This window comes from Electrophorus electricus, chromosome 25, assembly GCF_041902795.1.
Source record: "Electrophorus electricus isolate QZ-2024a chromosome 25, ASM4190279v1, whole genome shotgun sequence".
NCBI classification, from domain to species: domain Eukaryota; kingdom Metazoa; phylum Chordata; class Actinopteri; order Gymnotiformes; family Gymnotidae; genus Electrophorus; species Electrophorus electricus.
The window spans coordinates 9,315,676-9,341,773 of NC_137521.1; the positions used below are offsets into that span (position 1 = coordinate 9,315,676).

General features: G+C 38.3%; 1 protein-coding gene across 6 annotated transcripts; it reads right to left on the minus strand.

The window, feature by feature from the left end:
- Positions 1-404: 404 nt before the first annotated feature.
- On the minus strand, positions 405-26,011 carry cep104 (centrosomal protein 104). Of its 6 annotated transcripts, none has more exons than XR_014119845.1 (23): positions 25,928-26,011; positions 25,115-25,241; positions 24,319-24,483; positions 23,716-23,854; positions 23,562-23,624; positions 21,271-21,353; positions 20,901-21,072; positions 20,107-20,262; positions 19,349-19,561; positions 18,699-18,905; positions 18,012-18,179; positions 14,915-15,088; positions 12,898-13,074; positions 9,771-9,971; positions 9,410-9,508; positions 9,121-9,181; positions 8,947-9,022; positions 8,554-8,662; positions 7,253-7,391; positions 6,610-6,686; positions 4,109-4,202; positions 3,255-3,430; positions 405-3,098 (listed from the first exon to the last, which is right to left on the minus strand). XR_014119845.1 is itself a non-coding variant. In XM_035521922.2 (23 exons), exons 2-23 carry the CDS (start codon positions 25,225-25,227, stop codon positions 3,086-3,088), a joined length of 2,781 nt encoding a protein of 926 aa, XP_035377815.2. In that variant the 5' UTR covers positions 25,228-25,241; positions 25,928-26,011; the 3' UTR covers positions 405-3,085. The 6 variants fall into 6 exon arrangements, 5 of the variants coding, with proteins under 5 accessions (XP_035377815.2, XP_026863473.3, XP_081563479.1 ...); XM_035521922.2 differs by having other exon boundaries at positions 3,255-3,435; positions 19,349-19,462; XM_027007672.3 differs by having other exon boundaries at positions 3,255-3,435.
- Positions 26,012-26,098: the final 87 nt, after the last annotated feature.

Sequence of the window (26,098 nt, forward strand, 5' to 3'; positions counted from 1 at the left end):
TTATTTTAGTTATTAAATGCTTTGACATTATTGACATAACATAGCATGCTCTAAACTGTTTTAGAGTTCTAACAATGCTCTAAACTGGCCAAAATTGCAACTTGTGCAAATGAAAGTTATACAAAATGGCATATTCAAACTCTTGAAAATTAACATTAAGTTTAATCAGCCTTGGGGGGGAATCTATGGTATACTGCAATGACTAGAATTGCAATGACAAATCTAGTTTAATTTTAAAGGTGTTAATTTTATGTATTACATCTGTACATCTGCTACCATCAGGAAAAAAATAATGAATCTATGGTGGTTAAAGAGGGATTTGGGGAAAAGGGCTGGATTGGGGCCTGCCAGTCAGTCCTATTACAGTCAGCGGGTAAAGAAGGAAAGTGACAGCACACAAATAGTATGCTCTAGTGCTTTTATTCACTCATTTCATTTACTTTAACATCTGTTCACACACAAAACAGGACCATTGGGATTCTTACATGCACTTTCACCTTCCTTCCACCATGACATTCAGATATATTCATTGATATATTCATAGTGAACAGCTTAAGGTGATTAGATTATAAATTGGGACAAGTGGAGGAAAAAAACAACTAGAGAAAAGATAAAAATGTAAAGGTTATATAAATACAGAGTGAATCGTTTGTTATTAGATCTGTCTCAACATGATGTATGTAAATAACACTCGTTTTTCTTGTTTAGTACTGACTGTGTAAAATTGTTGCCCTCATTAAATCACAATTTTACTACCTTGAGTAAAGTTTGAACCTGCACAAAAGCCAGTATTTTTGCTTGTTAAGGCAACTGTAACCCTGCTCTACACTTACGTGTGTAAGTGTAAATGGTGCAAGCGTTGTCAAATGTACACATTTGCTTGCTATATGACATGATGTTTTATGGTAATTTGCTGTCAAATGAACACTATCCTCAGTTTAAAACATACAAATACTATTTTTAGCACACAGAAATACTTGAATAAATTTCCTACTACACATCAAAGTTTTATAAGTATTAAAACTACATTTAAATACAATGATTTTCATTTTTATCAATTAATACATCACTACATGATTCATGAGCAACAAGTGACTTTACCCACAGTTTCTCCTTGAAATGCTGTAGGGCACAAAATATTTCAGGTATTCCATCTATCAAAAATATGTAATCACGAATGAACTCACTCTTAGGCCTGGTAAGTCATAGGTAATACAATAGTTTAATCTTGTGAGAGTCCACAATCTCATATAAGGTCACTGGATTTATATAAATGAAAATAACCCTGCAGTTCTTGTAAAACAAGCATTTTTTGGAGCAATGTAGTTCCTGTTAGGAAACATTCCTTTGTTTCCATAGTTAATAGGCACTACTAGGTACAAATAACAAGGAGGAAAAAAATTCTACTACTTAGGGTTTCCATAGAAACCATTTTGGACAGAGATTTAGCAAGTGCTGGCAATGCTGCTCATGAACCTCTATCCAAAATGTCCTGTTTCTCTGAAATTCTTGTCAACTTCACTGAAACTTGACTGCCTCTATGTATTTTACAAGAGTACACCGCAGTTACTCTCTGGAATCTCTCTATATATGAAAAATAACAGCTCTGCAAACTCAGATCATTTTAAACATTTTAACAGATCATTTTAAAACACAACTGCTGTTTTTTAATAAGTATCTATAGCATTCAGCTGCTTTTTATGTATGAGTATGCACGCTGTGCATTTTACAAACTCTATGAATTCTGTAAAATCAAGTACTCATTGAGTAGCCAGTGACGGGGATGATACTAACCCTATTTGTTGTTCTCTGAGTGGATTTGGCAACTGTGCCAAAATTGTTTAGACAGTAAATGTGGTCTCCATTCAGAAATGTAGTGTATTCCCCATCCAGCAAAAAGCAGCCTTCTTTAAACAAGCCTCATTTATTGGTCACTGTGTATTTATTTGGTCAGTACTCATTCATGTGGCTGTTTTATTTATTTGATCATTTTTATGCAGGAAAAAAAGGAATCTATAAATCTCATCAGCAGAGATGTGACCTAGTAGTAGAAGCAGCAGCAGTAGTAGAAGTAATAACAATAACAACAACAACAACAACAACAATAATAATAATAATAATAATAATAATTTATATAGCACTTTTTAAAGAAGGTCTATAAAGTGCTTTAAAGAAGATATCAAAGATATGAAGCCTTCACATTTGAGTCCCAAGTAAAGTGCCAAGTGGAAAACATGAAGTTAAGTCATTGTACTGAAAACAAATTATGAGTCTTAAGTTTTCAAGTTCTCAAATTTCAGTAGAAAACTCACTCTCCTGTAATTTGATATAAAGTACGTAACATTAACATTAAATTACCAAATCCCAATAATATGTATTAAATATAAAATAATGTCACATTATTATCATTATTATTATTTATTTTTCACTTTCATTTTCAGAATCATGTTTCAAAGGTGTCTTATGATTATGTGTCTGCTTAAAAGAACACTCTGTGGTATGCTGTAGACATTACCTTAGTAACATCAGTGGATGATTATCATGCCAGCTTTAAGGTAATTTTTAGCCACAACAGGGTATCAGGGTGTTTTTAGTATACTTGCCCATTTTTCACCATCAGACTACTTACATGGTTTAAAAGGTTTAAAGATTTTAAAAAGCCCGAAATTGGAAAGTGCTTAATGTACACATCATCAGACGCACCCACACACCAAATACACCAAACTAACAACTATAAATACCAAGTACAACAATAGAATTTTAAACCCAATCATCTAAACAACGTGTTTAAAAAACCTAAACATATATAACATTGTAGAGATGCTAAAGAACAGCACTGCATGGCCTTCTGCTGTAATCCAGGGGTCTTTGCCTTGACACTGACATATACTACACTTTTCATATAGTACGTAATATGGCCAATCACTGGTTACTGGTATAGATTATTTATAAGTTAAACTGATTTTCTTAACATACTAATACTTTGCTAGGTTAATTTGCCCAGTTGTATATTTGCATTTAATCCAGTTATGAAAAATCTTTTTTCACATAAGTGCCTCTGAGAGGTTAAAGGCTCTTCCCAGAGTCAGTATGTCACCCTGCAAAAGAAAGAGTGAACCTTACCACCATTGCCCACTGGGTTTAGTAGACTGACCTGTATGACTGATGTGCTTTATTGCTAGGAGAAAAATAAAAGTGTAGTTCCAGCCGTGACTATGTGACCATGCAGGCTCCGTGAGTATATTAAGCCTTACGTTTGGATGGGTCTGTGGTTTGGGGCGCTGCCCGGAATGACGCGGCTGGTCCTGCTAGGCCGCAGGGCAGGTGCAGGGGCACGGTCCCTTCTCCTCCCAACCCCTCTGCCTTTACACACAGACACTGCGGCTGCTGCTGCTGCCGCTGCTGGCTTTGTGGTGGCTATACCAATTGCCTTCTCTTATCCAAAAGTGTGGATGTAAATAAATGAAAGAGGGGCGAAAAAGAGTACATTGAGATGTCGGAAATGTTATTTTCACTACTAAGTAATGTTTTAAGTGTAGAGTCGATCTGATTTCCTGTTACAACTTGTTTAATATCAAGAAAGCAATGTTATATTAACAGTCGGGGATTTGCAAAGTAGTTTTTGATTAAATCAATAATATGACATTGCATTTGTATCTCAAATAACAATACCCTAAATTTCTCTGTTTTCCACCTATAACTAGTGTGCCAGATTGTGAGCCAAAGATTCTGCTTCAGAGATCTAGAGTCAGGGTAAGCAAAAGTAAGTTATCTGAAGCTTTCGGTAAATTATTATACGGACAACCCACAATTACTTCCTTTTATAACTGTATAACTTCTCCTTGTTCAGTTAGGACCTCTGTCAGATCCAAAGTTCTGCATCTCAGCCAGCTTTACTTAGGATTTAGCTTGCTCAGTTGTGCCCGGGCTACTTTGTGACACTATTGCAGAAAGTGCTACACAGCTGAATTTAAAAGCAAATGCTTTCCTGAGTTGCAGTAGAACATGTTCTCCAGGCAGGTCTCTGCCTGGCCAGTTGGCGTTTGGGGGTTTGTGTGGGGCAGTTATATTAAACCAGTGGGGGTTGGGAGTGAGATGAATGACTCACCTTGTGCATGTGTCTGAGCTCGATGCAGTGCTACTGCCCTGCGCGTGTTCTGCTTACAGCCCACTCTGCTGTCCATGAGGTGAGATTTCCAGGCCTACACACACACAAGCCTCTCACTGTTACCTTAATCCAGAGGAATGCATGTTTGTGTGCGTGTGTTGCTTGAGTCACACACGGACACTGAAGTCTTATATGTAAACTCAGACTTCTTATCATATTAAGATACATGGAAACTAATCCTTAGTGTTATTTCTGAGACACAAACACACACCTGTGCACAAGCATGGACACACTCCTAGCATGTGCACGCGCGCGCACACACACAAATAGATTTTCTTAACTGATGTCCACAGAGCCTGTGGCTCTCTGTGAATTAATAAGAACACATTGGGCCTCATGCAACGACATTTTCATATTCCTATCTGCCGTAATTTTATAACAAAGTCATCATGTGACAGTGCCACATCACATTCAGCAAACATTCCCAAGTTCACAAATTGCTGTAAATGACCAACTGTACCAGCTCTATTGGTACTAGAGCACATGTTAATGAGAACTGTGGCATACTTGGTAGCCCAAAAACACCTTATAAGGGAAATGCATATTTCGAGTGGTCTTACACCTAGTAACTATGATAACTATACAAGCACACATGGTGATTAAAAGTGCCAAGACATTAAGGATTACACAAAGACCCTGCTAACCCACTTTAATCACACAGCCAGATGAACAAGAGCTGTCAGTACATAGGTCACAACAAAAAATTAAATAAAATCCATAGTGGCTTCCTCAGTGACTAAGGCACACCTCACTGGCACCGTTAATGCATGCTCATTATCATTAGTTCTGCTGCTCCACAAGTCATACTCAACACCACTGGCACCATCCATGCATTAAAGAATGGCAACGTTAACCTCCTGCAGCTTACACCAATGATAAATATCAGCTACTGCTAAACTTCTTTGTCAGCAAACTTTAATTTTAGAGCGATGACATTGCCACAGTAACTGAATGACAATTCAAACATACTGTATTAGTTGACACCAGAGAATGGGATTTCCAGTATCACACAGTCCCCATCTTAAGAAAGAATTACAACTACAAGAAAAAAAGGTACGTACAGCAAGTTTAGGAAAAAACCTGTATAGATGAGAAGTTCTAGCCTGAAGCCTATTGCGTATGATAATGGTGTCTCTCAGCTCTCAAAATACTGAGAGCGCTAGGAATAATTATACCCAACTACGACGTCTGGGAAGCAGGAGACGCAAGATGCGAGAGCAAAAACACAAAATATTTATTTTAAGAATAATATCCACAATGGAAAAAAGGCTTCATAAACAGAGCAGAGAGTTCAGCTCACACAGTCTCTAATAGGCTAGGGACATTACATTTGATGCACTGAACTCAGGCACCTGTGGGGTTTATGAATGAGGAATAGGTCAGAGTGATGACTCAATAATTGGGTGACTGTGATCAGGTGAGTGTCTGGGTACTGTGATTGATATGTGGGTGATGTGTGCCATGTGAATGTTGGATGTATATCAGCCAGGGTGTGACACCAACATTAACATTTCCATTAATTAACACTTTAATTAAACCAAATCAGGCACTTAGTAAAGTAAAATAGTTCAATATACTACTATATTAGTACAATATAGTATTGTATTGTGTCGTATCTCTCATTCTAGATTTTAGCATTGACACTTGGACATTTCTGGACTCGAACCTATTTAAATAAGAATACTCTGAGTAGACAACTAAAGTACTTTTGTAAGTCGCTAAGAGCATTTGCTAATTCCATAATAGTAAATGTAATGTAAATGAGTTAGAAATATGTTTATAGGAAATCCTGCAGGAGTGTGCAACTTCAGCAAAACAATTGCCTACTCCTGCTTTAAGGCCAAGTGTTAAAGACTTCTCAGCCTCTGGTGGTTAGAGCTGCTGGGTAGGCTTTAGGGTCATCTCACTTAAGACACGAAAAGCTCTCTCATAAACTGCATAGCACTGTTAAGCAGGGTTTAGGACATGCATATCTACATCTTGTGTGTCAGGATGACAGGTTAAGACAATTAAACTGTGGGACCTTAACAGTTTATCTTTCTGAAGTTTACTCTGATAAGTTTTTTTCTTGTATTATGCATATTTCATTTCAGTTTCTATGTGTAATATATGTCAACCTGTTTGGTCCTAGACAGAGACATTAACTGTAACCTGCGACCACAGGGCCCATAATTAGAGACCTCATATACAATGCAGCAGAGAAAGTGGAACAGACTGTGCCATAAAGCACTTGGATTGTCAGTGACTTAAAATATTAATTAAATTTTCTCTTTTGCAATGAATACTGATTGCATAATGTTTCTGGGTGATCTAGTTTTAAGTGTTGACCTCAGAGTGGTGTTACTTTTCCCCTTATTTCTGAAAAGCTTTCTTGGTTACACAATTCACAAGGGTCACAGCTGTGTGGTGTGTGTGTGCGTGTGTGTGTATATATGCCTCACCTCCTCTCCTGGAGGGAAGTTCTCATGGCATAAAGGACAATGGTTACAGATCCTATTGGACACAGAAGCAGGAAGAGCTAAAACAGAGAAAAGAAAACAACAAAAACAAACTCACACTTTTTGGCCTTCAAGAGTTGAACATTTTTATGTTTAAATGTTTCTCTTGATTACAACACAAGTACTCCACCCACAGTTATTGGTATCAGTGAGGTTTCCCTGTGTTCATATAATTTATAACTAAAACAGAATTTTCCATCACACAAATACATACATCTGCAGATATGTGCTGTATTGCTCCAAACTGAAATCTACTTCAAAATGAACAAATGAGATCAAAGTGATCAAATGAGATCAAATGAGAACTTCCATATATGTCTGATGAATGTTACTTGCAGGACGAAAAAAAAAAACTTGTTTTGACCAGTTTAATGCTTTTTCACCCATTTTTACTAAGTTCTCTGTTGCCAAGCCAAAAAACCTGAAACTACATACAAACCATAGCTCAGCGGCTGGGTGCAGACAACACACCGTACCCTACCTGCAGTGGTCCAATTCTGCCTGAAGTCTAGTTAAGCTAGTTGGGGCCATGTTTGCTGAGTGGTCTGTGTGAGCACTGAGATGTGATACCACAGCAGGCACTCACGGTTGCAGCCAGTGCTTTGAATGTGCGCAGTCAGCTCGTCTCTGATGATGGCCTCCGAACAGCGAGGACACTGGGTAAAATTTGCTCTGTGTTCACACTCTGAGATCAGGTGCTTTGTCAGACTTGCAATCTCTACCACCTAATACATACAAACACACATAAATACTCTCTTGGATGGAGATGACTGGAGAGTGTGTGCTTTTTTCCCCAACTCGCAAACAGATGTAAATCATAAACTGAAGATTATAAACAATACAATTACAATGGTACAAAGAGGATCTGAACATAAAACCATAAGAACAACATTAGAACAATAGATGCTCACACCATACATCGTGTCTGTGTGAGGAGAAAGCAAAAAGCTGCCAAACTGAAGGCTTCTTTTCCTGACTTTAGAAACATAAAAAAATAAATCATGAATGTAGGGTCACAAGAGAGAAAACGAGCTCCGGGCGGTGAGAGGGAAGCATGTGAAATATCTTTGAAAGGTCAACAGAGATGCTGTCCTGGAATGCTGTTAAAGCAAACACAGTGATGGCTGACCTTTCTACAGTGCATTGTTAAGACTGACAATGTATGGACAAGAACAATGTGGTACGCCTCCAGACTGTGTAGACCAGTAGTGAAGTATGTGGTCAGAGCTCACCTTAAGAAATTATGAAATCCAAGACCTAGAAACAACTAGTCAGTCTGGCTGGTTGGCTTTTCAACACAAGTTGTGCTGTGTCAGTGTGTGTGGATGGCAGTCTGGGTCCTGCTCCAAGTTTGTATTGCCACAACAGACGTTATTCAAGTCATGAAGGCTACTAAAGTAGCTGAAGAGTTCAATCAGCCATGGTGATTGGGGGGGAAGTAGGTGAAGTAGGGGGAAACGCTTAAACTGTGCCATTCTGCAACGCCATGTGACTAAGCATGCAGACCTGCATGTGCTCTTGTTGTTTGGTACAGTTTGGGGTACACTTGGTTGCATTACTGATCATACACAAAAGCTCAGTGCACCTAAAACATTCAGTGTGATCTGCTTATTTCTTTGTTTGCTTGACTGATTTATTTTATAGGTCAGACTATTTTTAGAACAACAGTTTGATACATTACTGCATAGTGTGATTTGCAATTATCTACAAGACTAATTCGTCAAATCACTACACACAAAAATGTATATTCAGTATATGCTTTCCACCATGACCCTAGTGTGTGTGTGCCTGTGTGTGCGTGTGTGTGTGCGTGCGTGTGTGTTTGTGTATGTGTGTGTGTATATGTGTGTGTATGTGTGCACACACGCACATACATGTGTGACATACCTGTTTGCACCTTAGGCATCGGTACAGCATTGGACAATATTTCCAGTAGTGCAGGTCCAAGCCCTCCTCTGTAAAGGACTTGGCTCTTTTCCCACAGAATATACAGAGACTGCAGTACACACCACCATTAGAATACATACACATGCCCAGGATGTTATCATCACCCACACACGATCAGTACAAAGTCAAACATATGCATAAGCAAAATTTGCTAATTCACTCAGAAATATACCAGAGGTGTTATAACGTTGGCAACTATATTTGCAGAACCCCCCAGGGTGGATCCTAGGATGCCTAATGCTTTCCTTCTTTGAGTGAGCATAAACGTATGAGATGCAGTGCCACTGAGGAGCACTGGCGACTCAGCTGACACTCAAGGTAACAGGTGCTTACTTGTCCATGTAGTTTGACACAGCTGACTGACTCTCTTTTGTATCAGCAGAAATGGAATATGTCCCCTTTTTAACACCTAAAGAAAGGCAGATGTCTATCAATTTTAAAAAACATTGAAGTCATGTGAGCATACACGTGCTTAACACACAAACATACACACACACGTACACATACCCGGATTAGTTGGCTTCTCAGCTTTTCTCTCTGGTGATTTATTTTTGTCGTTTCCCTTCTCCTTCATAAATGATGATACCAAAATACATGCTTAATATATCATTAATATATAATGTTTTATATCTTAATACATTCGTTGCTTATACAGTCTCTAATTCATTGACAGATAATACACAGTAGGTGAAAATGTGCCAGTGCTATCCTCATATTTCTGTATGGAAACAGAGAGAATATGATGGTCTATTCTTTGTAAGTGGAAGATGAGGTCATTTGTAACATGTGAACCTACACTGATCTCCTTCAGGACAGCCAGTTGTTCCTGAAGGCTCTTGATCTCCTCTTTCTCTCTCTCTCCCTCCCCCAGATGTGTCCTTCCTTCCTTCGATGCCTGAGAAAGATGAAAAGAAAAAAAGAAAGAAGAAAAAGGCTGAGAGAAGGAGAGGGAGAGATGGTACGTACATGTTTGGACTGGTTATACTGCACTGGCAGGATGGAGGCCCTACGCTCGGCCATGGCAAATACTGACTCCAGTTAAGCATTCTTCACAACTAATTACTAATTATCGTCAGGCCTGAGCCACCACTAAGAAAGTTCCAAATCATTTGTAATGGTCAGGGTGGACAGGTTTTCTGCCAGGAGATTTTTTTTACCTGCGAGTCTAGAACCTTTCCGTCTATCTCGGCAAAAGAGTCGAAGAGGTTTTTGTAGAGGACGTTCTTACGTGTGCTGGCATCTTCAGATGGCAAGTAATTTCGTACCACGTAGCCATGGAGGCGGTACATGGCCTGCACGATGCATACAGCCAGCTCACGCACCGACCCCGCGCTGTGCTCTAATGCACCTGCCAGAAACTAAACACACACATAAACTTACAAATCAGACTTGCAATGCTTTTACATTTATGACTGTCCAGAATAAAATTCATTTACATCTGCTTGCTTTTTTGTAATTAAATTTTCAAATATTTCAAAGCAAATATAAATCATGACTTTATAACTACATAAATATAAATCATGACTTTATGATTATATAAATCAGTCTTTATTTTGCTTTCGGACACCAGTGCAATAACTTATGTAAGGTCTGATCAAACATTTACTCAACTCATTTGATTAAACATTATTCACTATGTTATCCATGCTTGAAATAATGAATAATTAATTAGGAATGCTCAGCACAGAATAGCATGCTTTAGCATCAACAGTACAATCTTTCCCTGTGTGCTTTCTTCAAGTAAGCTGTTCTCTTTGCTTCTCTCCTTCTCCTCCCTTCCCTCTCTATCTCTCCATACACTGATGCTATTCATGAGCAGTCTGTCTCTCTTCCCCTCATTTTAATTACAGGAAACTCAATCGCATCTCAGCTCAACACAGCAGCACATCTCCCAGGAAACGGGTGGCAGAGGGCAGATAATTACCAACATAGGCCCATTTGCTAAATCTTATACAGCCCTTATACAGACTCTCTGCTCAGCAGGGAACAAATAGACACCAAATAGAAAGATACAGATAGACACACAAATATATAGACAGAACCTTAAAACTACTTATAAGTACTACCATTCTGTTTACTAAAAAGAAAAAGATGTGTGAAAAATGATGAATAGTGAGTACCTGCATCTCCAACAGTGACCCTTACGCTACTCAACACATTTCCCCCTATGGTTTTTCTGTGAAAGACAGTGAAACTTGGGAGTACAAAAGTTTTGAAACTCAAACCCATGACTGCCATTACATAAACCTTTTCTACAGGGCAAAGGTTCAGCCTTAGGACCAGTACATCAGCTAATCATCAAAACTGTAAACTATACTGGCACTAACATCAGATCCTGATTACACCTACATGTGAATATTCAAAGGCTATTGTTTTGGCAGTGTTTACCCAACGAACATTGTTGGTGTTTACTCCCCAAACATTCTTGGGGCTGCACAAGTACTTGACAGCAATCATGCACATAGCAGCACAAATGGAGTACAAACATCAACTACAGGCAGATAAAAATGGGGTACAAGGGGAGAGATACAGTGCAATCAAGTGACAGCAGGAAGAAATACAGAGTGAAAGAAATAGGGAAATAGACTTTGTCGATGCTTGGACGGTTTACACACAGCAAAGCTCTACAATAGAAACTGTTGAAGGACTCTGTCTTACTGTGCACAGGGCAGCAGTGACGTTTCTGTAATGTATGTGTATTACCAAATTGACAATAAATCTGACCACTGAAATGAATGATTCTCACTAGAGGGGCCCTTCTCAGCATTCTGAAGAAGGAACTAAGGCATGATTAGCAAAATACCACTCTCTATCTACACACTACCTTGGCCTGCTAACTTTGGCATCTACAAGTGAGACACAACTAAGTGAAAGGACTTTTTCAAGGCCACCCTTCAATAAATATCTGACAATTATTTTGTGAGGTCAGACAACTCCACCTATAAATCTTAGCCAAAAGTTATGTATGCAGTTTCCGTAAGAACTAGGAGAGGTATGTCAGGATAATCACTAGCCTTCAGCATACACACCACTTTTGTTTTGTCAACTGTAGTTGCAGAAGGATCAACACACTGAACTCTTTGCCATGTTCCTCAAACCAATGCTGAACAATTTTTGCAGTGTGGCAGAGTGCATTATCCTGTTGAAAGAGGACACTGCCTCTGAATACTGTTGCCATGAATAGGTATACTTGGTCTGCAATGTTTAGTTAATTGGTATGTATTAAAGTAACATCCACATGAATGCCAGGGACCCAAGGTGTCCTAGCAGAACATTGCCCAGAGCATCACACTGCCTCAGGCGGCTTGCCTTCTTCCCATAGTGCATCCTGGTGCCATATCTTCCCCAGGTTAGTGATGCATGTACACCTGGCCTTCTACATGATGTAAAAGAAAATGTTATTTATCAGACCAGCCCCCTTCTTCCATTGCTCCATAGTACTAACCATTGCATACTGGGAACACCCCACAACACCTGCCATTCTGGAGATGTTCCGAGCCAGTCATCCATCCGTCACAATTCGGCCCTTGTCAATATTGTTCCATTTGCCCATTTTTCCTGATGCCAACACACCAACTTCAAGAACTGACTGTTCATTTGCTTCCTAATATATCCCAGCCTTTGTGAAGTGCTACTGAAATTAGTTAATCTATGTTATTCACTTCACCTATCAATGGTTTTAATGTTGTGGCTGAACAGAGTATGTTTTCTACTTACGAGTCTTGACAGATTTGATAACAGTATTTAAAATTTTGGAGGTCAGGACAGATAATCAAACAGTAGTACACAGACATTATTACAAACACAAAATGGCTGTTTGCGGATTCTGTTTGTGAAGCATTTGTACAAATTATATGATGGAAGAAGTATTCTTGAATAGCTCATTTCTAAACCACAGACTCAGCTGTATTACATTTGATTTAATTGCCCTTTAAAGGCATTGAAACACAGATGTCAACATAGTTGGGAGAATGCTAGAGTAAAATGTAGTTATTAAAGCACAAGGCGAGATTATCTCTTCAAAGGGTGTGTAAGGTCTGTATTCAGTAAATAGATGCAGACGTCCTATCTGTGATGAGCTTCTTTTTTCTGTATTCAGAGAAAGGAAAGACACAAACCTGCTCCAGATTATATTAAATCTTCACTAGGATTTAACATTTCAGGATTACCAAAGAACTAAAGGAGTCCAGGAGGAGGTGTGTTAAAAGAGATGGAGTAGGTCTGGGATGTAGTCCAGGTGAAATCATCCCTATAATGAGTGGGATCAGTGAGTGAGGTCTGTACCCGCATGACGTTGTCGACAGTGAAGCCTGAGTCACCGGTGCCGAGCTTCTCCAGAAGCTTCTCCAGAATATCCAGGCGGCTGAAGGCCAGCCGTGCAGGCATGCTCCTCTTCATGGGCTTCACCAACTCGGCAGGAACAATCTGCAAAGCCCGAACCTCCTTATACAGAGCCATCTCCTGCAGAGAGAAAGACACGCAAATACAAAACCTTTGTACATAAGTATACACTTAATCTCCAGCATACACACATTCACATGCAAAACTATCCTTCTCAGACAGAAACATGAAACCAAAGCCTTTTTAAAGACATCAGACAGTCATAAAATTCATTTTCAGTGTAACCTATACCAGTGTCATTACTGTCAGCAAAAGTCATGATTTTTTGAAACAGAAACTAAATGTTTAATAAAGGCTCACTTAGTCAGTAAAACCGTTGAAGAGCTGAAGAGCAGCCTGTGCAAAATTAGGCAATATTAGTGATCATTATGGGAGAGGACACAGTCAGAATGCAGAAACTGACAAAAGTTCCATTCATGTGCTGGATTTGCTTTGGCTGGTTTAATTAGTGGGGTGCTGCAGTGAGCCAGGCTGTTGTGATCTAACAGCTGCTTGAACAGTGAGGCAGCGTCTGAGACAGGGACTACTGCCTGACAGTCTCTGGCCGCCAACATGGTCAAAAGGAGAGCAAAGCGAGCAAGAAAGCAAGAAGACAAGGACGAGAGAGAGCGAGAAAGAGAGAGAGAGAGAGAGAGAGAGAGAGAGAGAGAGAGAGAGAGAGAGAGAGAGAGAGAGAGAGAGAGAGAGAGAGAGAGAGAGAGAGAGAGAGAGAGAGAGAGAGAGAGGGAGAAGCCTGAGAATGATGAAAAAGGGCTTGACAAAATTCACTCATACAGACTTGAGGTATGACCACACAATGCAGTCAGCTTTTGGCAAAGGAAATGGATTAGGTCACAGTTCGAAGTACCTCTCTATGTCAGACTTAGACGCACTGGTTCATATACAGCTAAACCGACACAGAAGTTGTAGTCACTGCGGCACCTAAATATTACTCATCAATTAAAAAATATGGCATGTTAGATAAATTTTAAAAGGGTAATGTGAGGAAAGCTCTTGAAATGACAAAACAGATGAGAAAACTACATATGAATTTTACACCCCATCCCTGCCAAACCCCTTCTTGAAATATGCATGCATGAGTGCATTTGTGCAGTAGTTAGTTATCTAAGTGTTTGAAGTACACACAATGTAGTTTTCATTAAGAATGCAATAAAGACCTTGCTGTCTATGAAACATTGTCCCTGTTCTTCTATTAAAAACCTATGTGGTGCCCCAGTAATAATTATAATCACTAAATATAGCTAGTGGATTTGTTGATGATGATTTCGCTTGCCCAGGGAAAAAATGAAAAAATATCAATTTCTCACTGCTCAGGACTTGTAAACATGGGTTGCAATTAGCAAGACAACAGGCATATAGCCGTCACATGAAAGATACATTTTAAATTTGTGCCTTTTTCTTCTATTAAAAGTCTGATGAACTGTTTACTCCAAGAAGCGATTTTATAGATTAATAGAACTTCAATTAGTTGTTAGTTTCTGAAATAATTCTTGGATTGTGAATTTTGTATCATTTATATCTTCAGTCATGAATTATATCATTTTTTAGTGAACCCCTGATATGTGTTTATCATATGAATACTGGCAATAAATTTACATTTCATTGTGCACATAGCTTGAAATATGATAATTCAGTATCTGTAAGAATAAAGACCCCATATGTTGCTATGGTGTTTTTTATGTATACTGAACACTTTCCTTTTTGCCTTTACAGAACTAAATCTAAACATCTTGATAATCTCTGGAAATTAGTCAGTTTGCATCAATAATAGTTTTGGTGACCAGTCCAATACTGAAAATGATGTTATTTTCAATTTCAGTTGGGTTGTTGACAATTGGGTCAAAACACTGAAAAGCTTCCATCAACGCTACTGTTTCAAGATTTTGCGTGTCTAAGCTACCTGTATGAATGAGATGGCCAGCATCCGGAGCCTCAGGGTGGACTCGCTGGTCCGGGAGAGAAGGTCTGGCCATGTCTGCTCCACACAGTAAGTGATCTCAGATCTGCCCAGCTGGTGGGAGGACACAAACTCTCGCAGAATCATCCTCAGCAGCTTCAGTGATGCCTGAAACACCTGCAGAAGGCATGGGCAGTGTGTGCTGTCAGCACATGTACTCTGAACGATAGTAAGACATTCAAATCAGTGCCGTTTCCTGCCTTTGCTTGATATGAATGCATGAGCAGCTAAACTGCACCTGCTTGGTCTACCAAGAGTGATGGAAGATGCAACTCTGACACTGCTGAACAAACTCTACCATCTTCTTAACAAATTCGATTTATATTTTTAAATAAGCATTGCACCAGGTTTGTATTTGATGTGCATTGTATTCGGCTACGTTTTTACATTTTGTGATTTGTCCTTGTAAAGCACTTTGTAACTTCTGGGAAAAGTGCTATATAAATACATTTTACTTATTTACATAATAATATACTAATACTTACATGATTTTTAAGGATCTCCACAGTCACAGACAATGTTTGAGTGAATTCACTATAAAACTTCATTAAATTGAAAGTAAATCAAACTAAAATCACCCAAACCTTGATTCTTACAAATCTAGTAACAAGCTGTCAAGGATGAATAGCATCTAATATTCTTAATTTAAATGGAAATCTATAAACCCCTTTAGAAATGTTCAGAAAACTTCAGGATCATTTGTAATTTAAAGCCCTACCAGGAAATTATGTTTCACTGCTCATAATAAACGTCCAAAGAAATATACATTAAGCCAGACTACACTTATACTTTATGATTATGAGTTCTGGTCAAATCATGTATTATTTACATTTTGTGTTAACATGGAATTTAAATACATCAATAAAAGAGTTAGATGTCTCAACACATTCAAACCAGCAATGTTGTCTTTACTAACCACTGCTGCTACAAAATCAAATTTCAGGAAAACCTTTGGGCTGTCATGCCTTGGTTGACATATATAATATAAGCCACTAGGATATAAAAAGGTCATATTATATAGGTTATATTAGTCCGATGTGCATAGTTCGCATTGCTGCACAGCAATCTGCACAGCATAGTTCGCATTGCTGCACAGCAATCTGAAACCGAAGGAGACATTTACCTTACAGAGGCATGCCCCAAAGCAGGGATGCCATTAGCAGCAGCTACAGCGGGTGACTGTTAAAAGTCTCTGCTGTGTTTGCTTAACTAAATGACTTTAGGGAGAAGGCTTTGGGAATGTGTCCAACACTGGGCATGCATTGTTCAGATTTGCACTGCTGCTTTTCTCCTAGGAGTTTATGAATGAATCACTGAAAAGAGATGGAGCTCTAGGAGATCACATACCGGAGTTCCCCCAGTGGAGAGTAATCAGGCACGTGACAGCTAGAAAAAGCCACCACAAACACCTAAATCATGGCTGAAATCTGAGAGAGAGAGCTGAACAAGTCATATTCTATAAATACTAACTAATAATCCCATTCCAATAAATGACCAACTTCTTTATTGTGACATTATAATATAATCTGGAATGTCTTTTACTTGCTGAACTCTATAGGAGAAAAAATTAGAATCCTTATGTCTTAAAATGTAAAGGTCATGTATCAAAGTTCTTAAAATGTTCATGTAACTAAGCATATCGCAAAATTATGATTTAGACCTCATGCAAAAAAACCTCTGTAAAACAAAACATATTTACGTTCATACATGCATGTTATTGCTAACCTTACGTAAGTAAGTTATGAATTATTCACCTCTGCACTTTGAGAGACAGATGGATTCTTGCAAGCATTGTAACCCAAAACTATACAACAGAATGCTTTTTAATTTATGAACTAGGTGTCCGAATGAATCTCCATACTTTTACAGAAGAACTCAGTACAGTGGGTACGACTCGTAATAAGAAAATCTCACCATCACATCTCTGTAATTACCAGATTCCCTCTTCAAAAAAGACTGACTTGTATTTGAATTGCCTGCTTTCCTCATATTCAGTTACCACTTTCTATCTTGAGCATATAGATGTCTGGTCATTGATCCTCAGAGCTCCCTCACCATAACCAATTATAATGTATCCTCTGCAAACTAGAAGGCTATAAATTAATCTGTTTTTTGTAAGAATGTGTATGTTTTTCTTGTAGAAAATGCAGAGTTAGCAAGCACTCATGATGTCTAATGTCTACTATTAGAATATCTATGACACCTATATTGGCCTGCCTCCTGTCTTCTTGTGTGGTTTCCCATTTTGCACACAACCAACTTACCACCTCACTGCATGATCTCGCAAGGCAGCTTGCTTTTCTACTGATATCCACTGGAGCGCTGTGTTAACACTGCCTTGCTTGGTTTGACATTACCTCCAGCCAAGGTTGTTCTCACGATTAACCTTATTGAACAAAAGGCTAAAAACCTCCTTATAGAATTCCATAGACAGGCTCAACAGTGTCTTACTTTGCCTTTATTTAATCAGGTAAACAAGTACCCAACAAAACAAGACGAATCTGGTTGAAAATCAGCCAAAATTGATTGACTGTTAAATTTAGTTTTCAATAAGTCAAAACCTGGTCACAGTGTCTGTAGATGAAGGAAGGGCTTGCAGACATCCAGTAGCAAAGCAACACCTCCAACCTGAAACGGGACCTGCTGCCCCCTCATCTCCATGGCTCTGACAAACTGAGCCCATGTTGTGCCTGACAGTGTTACTGGTGCAGTGTCATGTTGCCACTTCTGTGACAGAGGCAAACAAACAATTCCCTGTGTCAATACCACTGTCTGAAAGCAAAAACAATGACTCATAACCTGATGCCAAGTCACCTCTACATGTGTCACTCAGCATACAATAAAACACAATCAGCAGTAGTGATGATGAGGTCATGCTGGTTTTGATGAAAGGCAAAGATGGAAAAAAAAACCCAAAACAAAACAAAAAATAAGAACAAAGGAATCTGATGACCAGAGTCACACACCCATATTCAAAAAGCAAGGGACTGAGAGACAGCGAGAGAAAAGATGAAGATTTAGCCAAAGATACTTGACTTACAGATGAGACTTTATCTGTGACAGCTTTCTTACAGAGGAAGACTGCTCCTCTCATCAGGTTCCTCAGGTCTGCTTTAGAGGTTCCCGATGGAATCTCTGCCAGTTTCTTGTACACTTCGAGTAGTGCATCCTCTCTATAGGACCAGGTTTTTGAATATGCCCCAGACACCTGAGGGGACAGAACAGCAAAAAAATATGAAAACAAACGCGTTAGGGTAGCCAGAAACTAAAATGCAGAATTCATCTAAAACAAAGCCCCACTTCAGGTCTAGATGACATCTGAATCCTTCCTGCTTTGAGTCAAGCCCAGGTTATCAGGAAATACAGAAACATACAAATTGATGTGCTCAAATAAGCAACTGCATATTCAAAGTATTTTTTTTTAAGTTCAACCATGCTTAATTATCTTATTCGTTTTCTATAGAAAATCTACACTGCACTTTAATGCATTGGATTTCTGCATACCAGCATGTACAAGAAACATTAGTACTATTTTGTAGGTTTCACATCGTTTATGCTGCCCTCCTGAAAGATGAAATGTCTTGAAATGTATACCTTCTTTTGGTTAAGTTTATGAGGTAATTCAAGGAACAATCTCTCTTTTTATTTTTTGTTTTCCTTTTTATTTTGCTTCAATTGCTGATGTTTCAAAACATGTGAAAATTAATGAGACAGTGCAAATCCTCACCAGACGGTCCCCGTAGACCTCTATGGGCAGACTGGCCTCTCTCTGGGCTTTCTCTGAGAGAGGCTCTGGTTCACCAGTGACCCCGGGATTGTGTGGAGTGCTGGGGTCCAAATGAGCAGGCGTTTGTTCGGGCCAAGGTTGTGACTGCTCTCCTGATCTCTTCCCCAGTGCAGGCAGAGGCCTCTCATCGTATGGCAGGGAGCTGACCTGACCGACCACAGTCAAATTATTTTAATTAAATTTAAGACTTTAAGAAATCCTGTGACTTCCCAATCCCTTAAAAGCATGTTAAGACCAATGGATGTTCTAAGACACACTTCAATACCTTGCGATGAAATATATTACTCTGTGTGTGTGTGTGTGTGTGTGTGTGTGTGTGTGTGTGTGTGTGTGTATGTGTGTACTCATTTGTACAAAAAAAGGTTTTTAGCTTTAAGTGTATCTATAAAACAAAAGCCCTTTAAAAAGTTAAAATGATAAAATATAGTTATCCATTAACATATCTGATAACATTTTAGATTACATATATCAGAACTGTATGGATACTAACAATTCCTTCTTTCTTCAAATCATAAGTACTGTTCCTGTTCTGACACAGGGGTTTTTTTAACTCTATAAATATAAAACATTTAGTTGAATCTCCAGCTCACCTCTGTCTTTGGGATGTGAGATAATAAGCAGGCAGTGGCTTCATGGATATACTGGGGGCTCGTTGCTTTAGGTGTAATCGGCTCCTGCTCCATCAAAAGTCGTCCATGTTTGCTCTTATTTGGTGTTTCAGAAAGACATGTGGTATGTTTGAGGGGCCATAGATTAGGAGAAGGGACACCACAGTCAGTACCATCTTGTGACTTTCTCTGGAACTGCAACAATGCCGGTAAATTCAGAATTGAAGCTACGGTCAACTACACTAAACATAATCGTGTGCCACCGTAACCAACACAGGACATTTGTAATGTCCTTTTAATGCTGTTGTTGATTCCAAAACTAGTTTAAAAGTTCATATATATTAATTTATAGATCAAGAACACCATAGAAAAGGGCATTAGAAATTGTAATGTGTTCAGAAATACATATATGCACACAATGATAGGTATAGTTTTGTTTCTACAACTTGAATTCAACTGCATTTAAAGAATACAAACTAGTTCTTTTAAAATCAATCCCTCTGTTACTGTTGCTTAATTGGGTGCTCTAGAATATGATTTTCTTGTCTTATGCTTTAGGTTTTACAAATCCATGTGACATAACTAACATACATCATAGTGCAAAAAAGTATGTAAAATCTGTGAGATTGGAAGTAATGGTCAGTGTTCCCTCAGGCTTTTTCTCTGTCCTTACATAAACACACAATAAATAAATGCACAGACAGAGAAATGGATGGAGAGCATCCTGTAGTTCGTCATACCTGCCCCATGTCGAGCAGGTCATGTAGCTCCAGCTGCTGGTAGACCCTGAGTCTATAAGACTCCATCTGCTCTTTTTTCTGCTTGGCTGTGTCATAGTCCTCTCTCTCTATGGCACTGTGCTTCTCCACATCATACCTGGCCAGACGCTCCCCCACCTACAATTAGGAGGCATGTAGTGTAAGGGTTGGTTTTAAAAAGCACTTCTCTGCTTGCTCTCTTTTAGTGCAGTACATGTGAGGTATGCTACAAGCACTTTTACCAAGTGCTCCTTTTTACAAAAGCCTTAAATAAATGAACACATCTGAGCAGTGCCCTTCATTTACCTTGTCACCCTACTATTAGAAAAGCATTTTCCTCTTGACATCTGTTTATAACACACGCCTTGATGTCATTGACAAGTGACACCTTTGACATCTGTTTATAATACACGCCTTTCTTGGCATGGTACATGAAGGGCTCATGCACAAAAGATCTAACAAGACTGGGCATCTTGAGTATTTTTATGTTTTCCCTCAATCCAAAGAAATTTGAATCAACTGGTATATTAAGAAACAAAAATGCGCTTCTGACCTTAGCAATACCAAACAACCTGGCAGATTTCAAAATACTACAGTAATGGATGAGTTAAGTTAAACAGTTAAACTCATGATAGAAATGTCAGTTCAAACAAATCTGTTCTGTTCTGTTGAGCAGATCAGCATGTGTATAGCTCAATATCAAAAAGGCCAGGTTTAGGCCATGTGCAAAAAGTATATAAAAACAGGCGCTGTTTCAGGGTGGATTTGTTTAGTACCTTCTGCAGGTCTGCAATAGCCTGCTTGAGCTCTTTGGCCAGGTCATATTTCTCTAATCGGACCATTTCTTGTTTCTTATCATCTAGCATGCGAATTATGTGGGCAACCTCTGGGTCCTGATACATGTCAAATGCCAAGTCATCCAGTGGGGATATAGACTCACACTTATACCTGTAGATACAGAAAACACCAAAAAGTGCATTGTGAAACAAAATATCCAATGTTCTCCACAATCCAAACACAATTGTGTGACTTCTAAAGTGAAAGATGCAGATTCACAGGAGCCTTCAATCAAAAAGGTGCTCGGACAAAACAATGATCTACCAAAAAATGATCAGAGAAACTGAAATAAAGTGAAGGAGCCCTCACCTCATGTATGAGCCATTTACATCCAATGCTGAGCTGTGCTGTGTCCTACTGAGATACTGGTCGATCAGCTGCTCTCTGCTTGGCTGGAACATAAAAGTGGGGCATAATGTGGGGTATTTATATATTGTTAATAAAATAAAAATGATTTTATATATATGACCACCAGGGAACACAAATCTATAGCTGAATTAGGAGTTCTGAAATGGATGCAGTGTTGTTTAAATACTAGGACAGGACCAGTCAATTTTATCTGCCAAAGGCTGGTGTGGATGCAGGTTTTCAATCCAAGCAGAAATAAACCCTACCAAAAACTGATCAATTGAAACAAGTGAACTCAGGTGTGGTCCTGATTGTTTGGAGCAGAATATTGTTTGTTGTGGATAAGAACGCCTACCCCGTCCTTGAAGATGCAACAAAATTTATATTTTGAAAACCACAGGAAAATATATATTGTCGCCTCATATCATTACATGCTTTAATATATAATTAAATGTGTGTGTGTGTGTGTGTGTGTGTGTGTGTGTGTGTGTGTGTGTGTGTGTGTGTGTGTGTGTGTGTGTGTGTGTGTGGTGATACTGGGATAGATACCAAGATAGGCTATTGGGATCTCAAGTGACTTAATACAAAGTTTGGACACAAATTTGCTTTGTAATCATAGACAGAGTGGTTGCATTACATTTTCTATCAGTCTCGTTAATTGTACAATAAGAATTTTTAAACTGGGCAATACTAACCTGCTTATATTAAAAACCCAATTTCCATCCTATTTCTGGAGCTTAAACTACTGTTACTGTTCATTGCAAAATTACTTTTGTGCATTTCTGTGATAGAATGCATTGTTGTGTCAAGAAAATATGCTTTCTGCAATGTTTGGTGAACTGTTTTGGTAAAAACATACAGGACATCTAGTAGGCGTTGTTAGAACAGTGCCACCACCCATTAAAACATTATCATAAAATCCTCACTCTGACATGTCAAATACCTTTACTGTTTTTCCAAACTGAATCAGAACATTTCAACAAAGTATCTGTACACAAATTTCTCACTTTTTAAAAACAATATTCCTTAATGACTAAACAGAAATGACAAAACTACAGAATAATTTACAAAGCCATGGTTTCAATTTTTATTCATTACTATTTTGTATGTTACAACATAATAAGGCAGTCTCATTTTGATTGTAAATAAGTTACACAATGAGCAGCTCATAAACGAGACATCATCATCCTAAATCTTTCATTCACCAATCAAAATATTTTCATTCATTCATTAAATCTGGCTACTAGAATAAAGAAGGCTGTGTTAATTTTTTTAAAACAGTGTTAGTAGAAACATAAATCAAGCAGAATAGCTCAGACACACAGTCCCTGGATGGCATGCTGCTTGTGCAATATGGCATTCGAACATGCAGTACAGGAAATGTGATGACTGAGCCCTGCAAATCCAGCTGGTCCTGTTTGTTACTCTTTATCATCTTTAGCTTGTCACACTGGTATTAATGATTCAATATTTTACAAAATCTATTAATTTCCTAGCATCTTTGCACATTTTTGTGAATTTGATTGGATGAGTTCCAAATCAATATTCAGGATTAACTAGTGGGCAACTGCTTAATGTACCACTGAGTAACTATAATAAAAGCAGGTTGTGAGTTTTCCTTTGGTATTGATGGCCCAAAGCTTTGGAACGTCATGTGCCTTCAATAAGAAATGTTTTTAATGGGCTTAAAACACAAACACTCACCAACTCAATCACTAACAGCTTCACTTAGTTCTTTACATGTGGAACTCTTGGGTTCTTGGAAATATATTATACCCAGATCTGAATTCCAGATCTTTGTATTAATAAGGTACAAATACACTTTTTTTGACCTGAACTTGGCAAGACTATGTGATCCTTTGCATTATTCTTAGGTTTTAAGTCATCACATGCAATCTCAGTACTGATGACCTGGTCTTTTCCCCTTTAATCAATCACAAATGACAAAGAATATGTTGTCAATATCTTGATTAAATAGTCAACTCACTTTCCTACTAGCTGTGTAATTATACATGTAGATATACTGTATACATGTACATTTATACTTTTTATGTCTATAGTGAAATATTATGTGGTTGCTCTGTCATAGAAATTTTGTATAGAACTGAATAAAAGTAACTGAGCCCTATGTGAATCCAATCATATAGTCTGAACTCTCAGAGAATAGAATCATGAGCAAAGTGCTAATATTGCCATCTGCTGGCAGAGATATGTATCGCATGACCCACAACTCTACATTGAGTTTAACTTACGATTGGGCTGACGTCACTGCAGTTCACTGGGTCACCTAATATATTTATAGCCACCAATGCAACCTAGAATTAGAATAGGGGAAAAAACAATGACATGGGAAGACATTAAAAAAACACACACAAGAAAACAGACACATACTTCTGTGTACTTTACCTGGTTATAGAGATTGTATTGATTAACATGATTTCGGTGAAAGGTAAGCTTCAGATATGTCCCAGTGGCATCTACATGCACTGACTTTAGTTCTCGTGATCTGAATCCCGTCTTCTCATTATTTGAAAGTGATACGTACCTGCATAATACAGAGGTTTACACACAGCAAAGCCAATATGAACAGCAAGAAGTGAATGGATGAATTCAGTATAGCAGGCATTAGGCTTAAACCTGCATGTTTGTTGAAGGCGTGTTTCTGGGCTATTGAAGCATGTCAGTGCCGACTTAATAAGCAACTAAACTTGGATTACATATCTTATGATCTTACACCTATATCAAAAAGCTAAAATTGATCTCTAGATTGTGAATATTCGATTCTTATGAATATTATGAATATTCAGTTCTTAAGTTATATAAGAAAGTGTCAGTTTGTAGTTCTGGATCTATATTATAGGAATGTCTGCTTTAATTTAAGGATTATTTGTATGTAGCACTTGTATATCAATATAATTTAAAGCTATTTATTATTATTATTTTTAAATCATATAGGTTAGCTCTAGCCTAAGGGTGCTGTGTGCACATGGTACAGGGACAACCACTGACCCAAGTCTACCAAACTGCTGGGAGGAGGCAGCATCTAGTGGCCTGTCCCCAATGTGGAACTCAACCTTGGCTGAGATCAGGTACTGATGGGCCAACAACTGTAGCTTTCTGATTCGGCATCTCTCCACCATCTGCAATGTGATCTCCTGAGGGTACCTGCAGAACCTGCAACAAGTCAGTACCATCAGTGTATTCATATGGCCAAGGAAATCAAAAGAACGCATAACATCCTGGAGCACTTGTTTTACAAATGTGATCATGGTTCAGGCCTAAAATATGAAGCTGCTTTGTGCCAATATCTCCTGTAAAAACTTATTATAGTTATATAAATAAACAGAATTGAGCATGCTGAGCAGCTATTTGAAACTACATTAATCCAAACTGAGCTGAACTGAACATATCAAATTATGTTTGCTAAGCTACTAATTTACATTTACAATTGAAATACATGTATTTAGCTGACACTTTTATCCAAAGTGACTTACAACTAGGTCTGAATACAACTTGAGCAACTGAGGGTAAAGGGGCTTGCTCAGGGGCCCAACAGTGGCAATTTGCTGGTCGTGGGACTTGAACCTTCCTTACAAGTTGAGTACCATTGCGCTACCACTTTAAATTAAATTACATTTTTTCCCTTTTGCTTTTTTCCCTATGAATGTGAATAATGAACCTGCTTGGTCAGATTGCATTTTAAATGCATCCTTCTTCTATCTTGTGTATTTTAATCAGAATAAAATTGTTTCATTAACAGATGCTGTCATATTGACAGTGGTAACCTGACCACAGTGTTATGTACCTGGCAGACCTCCAACCATTCACAGTGGGAGCATGGACCATCAACTCTTTGGCACTATAATTTTCCTCATGGCCAGACCAGCTGATAACGGTGAATCCTATCTTATGTGTCATTCTTTTGATGTGTGCTGTAAACAGATGATATGGAGCGCATAAATTCAAACAAGGCCAACATAAGGATAGGCAAGTTTGGGGTCTATATATAGCTTAGAACATCATTAACGTTTCTCCTTTTTTAGATATCTGGGAAAAAATACACGCAGACTTGGAGAATAAAAAGAAAAGTATCTCCAGTTTTTAAAATGAAAAATGATGAATGGGTGTCATAAAGAAAAGCTACTTACAGAATCAAAGACAAATGGCATTTGGCAACAGACAGGAACCTTTAAAGATTCCTAAACTACTGCACATTGCTGTATGTTGGTATAAGCCTGAGGTACTGGCTACAATTCTTTGCTTTACTGGCCATGTTACTGGACATTGTTACTGTTAGCAACCAGCTGTAACATTTTTGCTAGTAACTCGGTAACGCCGTCTCAGTCTTTGATCTATCTGATTTCCACTGTATCTAACTATTATTTTCAGGATTAGCCTACAGGTTAAACGCTAGCTAGCTAAATCAACTTTAGCAACAAAGATAACTAGCTTTAGCTAGCTAAATCAATTTTATATAAACAAAGAAAACAGTAGCTAGCTAAGTAGTATCAATGCTACCTATTGCCTAAATCAACCACACAGAGTCTACGGTAATGTAAGAGTGAAATTGTATTTTAATTCATATATGCATACAAATGAAACTATTCTCGATATTTACCCAAACAGAGAGACAGCTTGTCAGTCCCATCTCACCACCCTAAACAGCGTATGACAACTGGAGTGATATGCGCATGTGCACTAAATTTTTCTAAAAAGATTCTGGTACATGGAGTTTTTAAAACTACTTTTAGATGTTCGTATATACAGTAGTTTTATATTGTCATTTTCG